At 54.5% G+C, this 7,753-nt stretch overlaps 1 protein-coding gene across 1 annotated transcript; it reads left to right on the top strand.

Annotated features, from left to right (window-relative positions):
- Stap2 (signal transducing adaptor family member 2) lies at positions 1-7,456 on the top strand. Its single transcript, XM_059251939.1, has 13 exons — positions 1-179; positions 2,011-2,082; positions 2,236-2,358; positions 2,617-2,673; positions 3,511-3,611; positions 4,214-4,348; positions 4,678-4,747; positions 4,814-4,916; positions 5,021-5,086; positions 6,581-6,754; positions 6,830-6,922; positions 6,995-7,069; positions 7,167-7,456. Exons 1-13 carry the CDS (start codon positions 78-80, stop codon positions 7,229-7,231), a joined length of 1,236 nt encoding a protein of 411 aa, XP_059107922.1. The 5' UTR covers positions 1-77; the 3' UTR covers positions 7,232-7,456.
- Positions 7,457-7,753: the final 297 nt, after the last annotated feature.

A 7,753-nucleotide genomic window follows, 5' to 3' on the forward strand; every position in this document is an offset into this window, starting at 1 on the left:
ACTCCCCAGGAACCTGTTTATCCGCTTCCTGGCCAGGCTGGGGCTCCTACTGGAAGGACCCGGGACCTGGGCTGGACATGGCCTCGGCCCTGAGCCCACCCCGGGGCCCCAAGCCCAAAGGTGTACCACCTTCGCACTACTATGAGAGCTTCCTGGAGAAAAAGGGACCCTGCGACCAGGTATAAAGGGCGGGAGCCAGCATTGCTGAGCTGCCCCAGGAATTCACACTGCCTCTCTGGGCCAGGTCTCCACACAGACCAAGGGCCTGGCAGGGGTGGGTGGTGGTGGGAGGGTGCCCGGTGGAGCAAGGCACGTGCTGCTGGCTGTGGAAGGTCTTGGCTAGCTGTCTGTCTCTGTGTCTCTTTCCATATTCTGTCCTCTGATTTGATGTCTGTCTGTCTGCCTGCCTGTCCATCTGTCTGTCTGCCTTCTTGCCTGCCTGCCTGCCTAGCTGTCAGTCTCTTGATCTGTCCAGCTGCTGTTTCAATCTTTCTGACTTAGTCTCCCTCTTCATTCTCTGCATATAAACAAGACTAGAGACTTCCTCCAGGAAATAAGGTGTCCTTCGATTCCTGGGCCTCCTCCCCCTCCTAGCTCAGAAATAACCCCATGAACTTGAGGTTCTAGGCCAAGGTCATGGCAGGTGGCATGTGGAACTGCTGACAGCTGACTACAGGGTCAACTGTCAACTCAGAACAACTGAGAGGGTTGTTTTGAGATAGGTTTTCAGAACTATGACCCAGAAGGGCTTGAAACTTGAAGCAATCCTCCTACCTCAGCTTTTCAAGTGTTGGGATGACAGGTGTGCTCTGATACCATGCCCAGCCCACATGCATTTTCTGCTGAGTGCACCCTTCCATTTTTCCCGCTTACTGTTCTGACTTTGTCTCTTGGTTCCCCACGTGTATCCCCCAACAAGCAAGCCCTTTACATCATGCACTCAAAGGATGGACAGATGGATAGGTGGATGGGTGGCTGGATGGGTGAATGGATGGGTAGGTGGGTGAGTGGATGGATGGGTGGGTGGATGGATGGATGAATGGATGGACAGATGGATAGGTGGATGGGTGGCTGGATGGGGGGCTGGATGGATGGATGGATGGATGAGTGGATGGATGGATGGATGGATGGATGGATGGATGGATGGATGGATGGGTGGGTGAATGGGGAGGTGGGTGGATGAGTGGGTGGATGGATAGATGAATGGATGGACAGATGGATAGGTGGGTAGATGGATGGATAAATGGATGGATGGATGGGTGGGTGGGTGGATGGATGGATGGATGGATGAGTGGGTGGGTGGGTGGGTAGATGGGTGGATGGATAGGTGGGTGGGTGGGTAGATGGGTGGGTAGGTGGATATGTGAGTAGACAGATGTGTGTGTATGTGGAAAACCATTAATCCAGTTGGGTCAGCTTACTTCCATACCACCCATCTTTTCATCTTGTGGGGTGCCTTGTGTCTCTATCCCATGTGAGTCACTTGGTTTTCTCCTTTATTAATTGTTGTTGATGGAGCCCAGGCTCACTCCCATGCTAGACAAATGACACTAGCTGTACAGCAGACCACAGTCTCCTGGATGACAGGAGGTTCCCAGGCTGGACAACGGACAGGGAGGACCTCAGTGAACATGTACTTTCAGAGGCCACAGCTCAGTGAATTCCCTGCTCACTCAGCATGATGGAGCCCTGGCTTCCATGCCCAGTAAGACAGAAACTGGTGATGGTGGTGTATGCTCCTCACCCAGCACTCAGGGGGTAGAGACAGGAGGACCAGGAATTCAAGGTCATCCTGGGCTACATGATACTGTGTCAACAAACTAGCTAGCTAGCTAGTTAACTAACTGAATGAAACATAACCTTTACTGAAAACAGGTAGCTTTGTAGTGAGGGGAAGGGCATGCAGGCTCAAGGATCAGCCAGTTCAGAAGACCTGCAGCAGGAGTGGGTGTATGGGGCACACACAACTTTGCCGCCTGGCTCCTTTCTCCTTTCTTCTCTGGCCCCTAGGATTACAGGAAGTTCTGGGCAGGCCTCCAGGGTCTAGCCATCTGCTTCTACAACAGCAATCGGGACGTTCAGGTGAGGATGGGAATGTGGACTCAAGGTCTCATGGATGGATACCTAGGTGGGTGGAGGTCTGGGGTTATGTCACCAAGGAGGTGGCCCCATCATCCTGGGGACCTGAGAGAGCTGTAGGCCTGGTGCTCACACACTCCTGTTCCTCTGGGCCAGGCCCTGGAGAAGCTGGACCTGAGGCTGTTTTCAAAGCTCAAAGATGAGGCTTGGCGGGGAAGCTCAAGGGACACCAGCTATCACTTCAGCCTGGTTCTCCGGGACCAGGAGGTCAAATTCAAGGTACGGCAGGAGAAAGGAGAGATTTCTCCATTGAGTCCAATATTCATAATAAAAATATAAAGTCACATGAAGTCTTACTCTGAACTCCTCAGACTCTACAAGTCCCTGCACCCCTCGTGGTTCGAGACGCCTTTAAAAGGGCTGGTCAGCATAGGTCACAACTTGTGCAAATGCCCTGGGGCAGAATGGGCCCTTACCCCACTTTTCTGATGAACACATCTAGCCTCCTTAACATAAACTCTTTTTCTCCCTCCCTAGGTTGAAAGCCTGGAGTCTTGCGAGATGTGGAAAGGATTTATCTTGACTGTGGTGGAGGTAAAGTGACTCTACTTTTCTATTTGGGTGTTTTGATGTTGTTGTTGTTTGGTTGTTTGGTTTCTCCAGACAGTGTTTCTCTGTGTAGCCCTGGCTGTCCTGGATCTCGCTCTGTAGACCAGGCTGGCCTCGAACTCAGAGATCTACCTGCCTTTGCCTCCCAAATACTGGAATTAAAAGGTGTGCACCACTACTGCCCAGCTAGTTTCATTTTTTTATTGTTTTAATTTTAGATACTTTATTTGTGTGTGTGTGTGTGTGTATGTGTGTGTGTGTGTGTGTGTGTGTGTGTGTGTGCGCGCGCGCGCGCGCGCGTTCAGTGCCCTCCGAGGCCAGAAGAAGGTGTCGGATCTCCTGGAGCAGGAGTTACAGGGGTTTGCAAGCTGCCGAGTGGTGGGTGTTGGGAATGGAGCTCCAGTTCTTTTTAACTGCTGGGCCAGGGCTCCAGCCCCTTGTTCTATTTTTGAAACAGGATCTCGTGTAGCCCAGGTTGGCCTGAAACTTTCTATGTAGCCGAGGATGACCTTGAACTCCTATCTTCCTGCCTCTGCCTCCCTCCTGAATGCTGGGGCAACAGGTGTGCATCACCACACAGAGTTGAAATCCACATTTTTCTTTTTGGCTCCTGGTTGAACCTGAGAGTTGCCCAGTACTTGGAGCGAGGTTTTAGCACCTTCTGAGTCCGCTTTGGGGTCTGTCTCAGGGTGTCTGTATTTGTATGCTGTGGGGTGTCCGGTAGCGCTGGGCCCAGATGGACTCCTCCCTAGCTCCACATGCTGGCCTCACTTTACCTTTTCGGTCCCTACACACGCGTTCTTGGCCTGGATCATCCTTCAGCTCCGTGTGCCATCTAACCTGACCCTGCTGCCGGGGCACCTATACATGATGGCCGAGGTTCTGGCCAAAGAGGAGGCGCGGCGGGCTGCCGAGGTGCCCTGGTGAGTCCTGAGCGCCCGTGGGGTGCACAAGAAACAGGTTCCAGGGGAGGAGGCGGAGTCTGGGTGGGGCCTGTGTCCTGGGGGCGGAGCTTTGGTCTACGAGGGGCCATATTCAAGAGAGGGGCGGGGCTTGTGTCTAGTGCACTGCTTCAGTTTAGAAGGGGAGGGGCCTGGGTCTAGGAGAGGAGGCGGCGCCTGTGCCTTTGGGCGGGGTCTTTTGTCTAGTGGGGAAAACCTGTATTTATAGAGCGCGGGGCTTGGGTCCAGGACCCGGCCTCATCTTAGAAGAGGTGAGGCCTAGGTCTAGGAGAGGAGGTTGGGTCTATGAACGGTCTGGGTCTGTGTCGAGGGGCGGGCCCTTTTCTGGGGGCGGGGCCTGGGTCTAGGGTGGGAGGAGGTCTCTGAGTGTGCGGTGGGGTGGGAGTCTGTGTCAAGGGGTGGGGTCTTTCTGGGGCAGGACCAGGATCCAGGCCAGGAGGCTGGATCTCTGGGAGGGCAGGGTCTGTGTCTTGGGGTGGGGCCTGGGTGGGAGCAGCATGTGTGGGGCGCCTGAGGCCAGGTCCAGGCCTGCAGGACTCTCAGCATCTCTCGCGTGTGCTCAGGTGCTTCCTGCAGGTGAGCCGGCTGGAGGCGCAGCTGCTCCTGGAGCGCTACCCCGAGTGCGGGAATCTGCTGTTGCGGCCTGGAGGGGACGGCAAGGATAGTGTATCTGTCACTACTCGACAGATACTCAACGGGTGCGCACGTGGGGCTCTGAGCCCAGGGTGGGCAGAGTCAGATGGGGGCGTGGGCCATAGTTGGGGGCTTAGTAGCCAGAGGCTGCTGGGAAAGTAGTCAGGCCGGGGCTGGGACACCCTCTGGAGAAGGGTGAGACTTGGGGTGGATCTCCGGGGGCGCGGTCATTCATGCCTAGGGACGGGGTCTCCTGGAGTGTGGTCATAACTGGACAGGCTTAGCGGCGGGAAAACGACTAGAGGCGGGGTCCTGGCGTGCGTCTCCTAGGCGCTGGCTCTCCTGGGTTGGGGAGTGTGGCATCCCAGCTACTCAGTTGCCTACTCCTCTGCAGGGCGCCAGTGGTCAAGCACTACAAGGTGAAGCGGGAGGGTCCTAAGTATGTGATCGACGTGGAAGACCCGGTGAGTTTTGGGGGGTCCTGGGCTCCTTCCCCCGCTTCCCTGCCTGACCACCGTCTCTCACCCCAGTTTTCCTGCCCCTCACTGGAAGCTGTGGTCAACTATTTCGTGACGCAAACCAAGAGGGCGCTGGTCCCCTTCCTGATGGAGGAGGACTATGAGAAGGTTCTAGGTGTGTGCGATGTGGGGCAGCCAAGGTCTGGACGGGGACACGCTGTGGGGGGCTATCTCCGGGCCTCCCCACTGCCTCCAGGCTGCCCGCCCTCTCTGTTCCAGGTTTCGTGGACTCAGATCGGGAGAATGGCGAGAGTGTATGGGCCGTGTCTTCCTCCCGGGGCTCAGGTGATTCCCCTTTCCCATGACTGCTGTGGTCCAAAGACTCTTTTTGTTTGTTTTGTTTTTTGAGACTTGGTTTCTCTGGATAACCCTGGGTTTCCTGGAACTCATTCTGTAGAACAGGCTGGTTTTGAACTCAGAGATCCACCTGCCTCTTCTTAACCAGTGCTGGGGATAAATAAGGCAGGTGCCACCACTGCCCAGTGGCTCTGTTCGTCGAGACAGGGTCTCATTCTATAGGCAGGACTAACACTGAAAAAGGGATCCGTCTGCCTCTGCCTCCAGGTACAAGGGTCAAAGTGTGTCACCCCTGCTATGCTTTCTTGATAGGCTCTCTTGTAGCCAAGGGCTCAGGTGACAGGCACCCACCACTACACTAGGATCCCAAGGATTGTATTTGATTTTTATTTTATCATCATCATCATCATCATCATCATCATTTTTTTTTTTTTTTTTTGAGACTCTGGCTATCCTGGAACTATGTAGACCAGGCTGTCCTGAAACTCACAGAGATACACCTGCCTCTGCCTCCTGAGTGCTGGAACTAAGGGCCCAGCTCCAAAGGATTTTATTAATAGAGATGGGTAAAGAAGAGGACTAGCCACCTCAGAGAGACCTGGGGCGGGAGCTGGGCAGGGAGGGGATGCTAGGTCTCCTTTATCAAGTGAGGGAGAGGCAGCATGTCTTGTAGAGGACTGAGGGGAATGCAGCACAGTCTTCTTGAGCCCAGCCCCGAGCCACACACACACACACACACACACACACACACACACACACACACACACACTCAGTGCTGTCAACTGAGTGTGTGCACATCTGAGGCTCATACACACCTCTGTATACACACACACACACACACACAGTGCTCTCAACTGAGTGTGTGCACATCTGAGGCTCATACACACCTCTGTACACACACACACACAGTGCTCTCAACTGAGTGTGTGCACATCTGAGGCTCATACACACCTCTGTATACACACACACACAGTGCTCTCAACTGAGTGTGTGCACATCTGAGGCTCATACACACCTCTGTACACACACACACACAGTGCTCTCAACTGAGTGTGTGCACATCTGAGGCTCATACACACCTCTGTACACACACACACACAGTGCTCTCAACTGAGTGTGTGCACATCTGAGGCTCATACACACCTCTGTATACACACACACACACAGTGCTCTCAACTGAGTGTGTGCACATCTGAGGCTCATACACACCTCTGTATACACACACACACACACACACAGTGCTCTCAACTGAGTGTGTGCATATCTGAGGCTCATATACACCTCTATACACACACACACACACACACACACACACACACACACACGTATCTGTGTACCTGTCTGAAGCCACAATCCCACATGCATCCCAACATTCAGACACATTGTGATTGACAGATGGGCACAGAGGGACACTTATCTCTCTCTGCAGGCACACCCTAAGTTTACACCACAGAGGCCCTAACAGTGACTGTTTCCCATCAGGCCCTGCCCCCCATGCTAATGTCCCAAAGCCACTCCCGCCTGTGCCTGTGCCTGTGTCCAGCCAGGAGGACAGGCTGCCTCCCCTACCTCCCTTGCCTCAGCTACCGGACCAGGATGAGAACTATGTGACCCCCATTGAAGACTCCCTAGCAGCTGAGTACATGAATCATGATGGTAAGCCGGGCTGCAGACACTGGAGTCGGGAGGTGGTTGGTGACACCCTGTGACATCTCTCTCCTGTCCATGCAGTGTCTCCCTCTAGTCAGCCAGTCCTCTCGAAGCCCAAGAAGCCGGCGAAGCTCCCAGCAAAACCCCCAAAGCCACCAGTTGTGCCCAAACCCGGTAGGGCTCCGACCTCCCCATTTCCCCTCGCGGTGGCAGGTGGCCTTAGATCTCATCTGCATCCTTCTGCAGATCTCAAAGCCATCACCAGTGTATGGGCCAGGAAGCCGGGTGGCAGCTCACCACAGGCTCCCTCCCTTGTGACAAGTAAGGAGACTTTGGGGGCCTGGATGCGTGGTGGGCAGGTCCTGGGTGCGGCACAGTCCAGAGTGTTCTAGCTGAAGTCTGGATCCCCACCCACCAGGGCTGGGGGATATCACGGCTGAGCTGGAAGAGAAACTGCAGAAGAGGAGAGCATTGGAACACTGATCCAAGCTCCAGGGACCAGTGGGCTATCTGGGGGCGCAGTAGTCCTCCACCGGCTCTGTCCTGAGGGGACTGGACATACCCAGCCTGGAGGAATGCCTGTCCTCCAAACAGTGAAGCAGGGAAGACCCCTGGGAGATCTGAGGCTAGCCTGAGCTGCACAGTGATGTCCGTGGCAGCCTGGGTTACAGAGTGAGACCTTGTTTAATAAAGTAAAAAACAACAAAACTCCACGTGACTGCAAGGTGTGTGTCTAGCATGGCCTCTAGGATTGGGGCCTGTCGGGTGTGTTGGCCTCAAGCTGGCAAACCTGACACCAATCTACAAGGAAAGCTCATTTCACAGCTAAGAAATGCAAGGTCCAGGTCACCTAAGCACCCCGTGCCCCAAAATCAGTGCAGTAGCGTAGCCAGTGTTTTATCTTTATTATGAAGTGAGGTAGGGAGGGGACTCTGACCTGACCCCCCCCCTTTCAGAGTTAAGGCTCCAAACAGCAGGTAGGTGGAGATGCCGGCTGAAGTGCCC

The sequence above is a fragment of the Peromyscus eremicus genome, unplaced genomic scaffold (genome assembly GCF_949786415.1).
Source record: "Peromyscus eremicus unplaced genomic scaffold, PerEre_H2_v1 PerEre#2#chr22_unloc_1, whole genome shotgun sequence".
In the NCBI taxonomy this organism is placed as follows: domain Eukaryota; kingdom Metazoa; phylum Chordata; class Mammalia; order Rodentia; family Cricetidae; genus Peromyscus; species Peromyscus eremicus.

Bases quoted from the DNA above. Each gene is read 5' to 3' on its own strand.
- Stap2 (XM_059251939.1), top strand. From the start codon at position 78: ATGGCCTCGGCCCTGAGCCCACCCCGGGGCCCCAAGCCCAAAGGTGTA. The intron at 4,748-4,813 runs GTGAGTTTTGGG...CTCTCACCCCAG, and splicing joins TGATCGACGTGGAAGACCCG to TTTTCCTGCCCCTCACTGGA. The intron at 5,087-6,580 runs GTGATTCCCCTT...GTTTCCCATCAG, and splicing joins GTCTTCCTCCCGGGGCTCAG to GCCCTGCCCCCCATGCTAAT.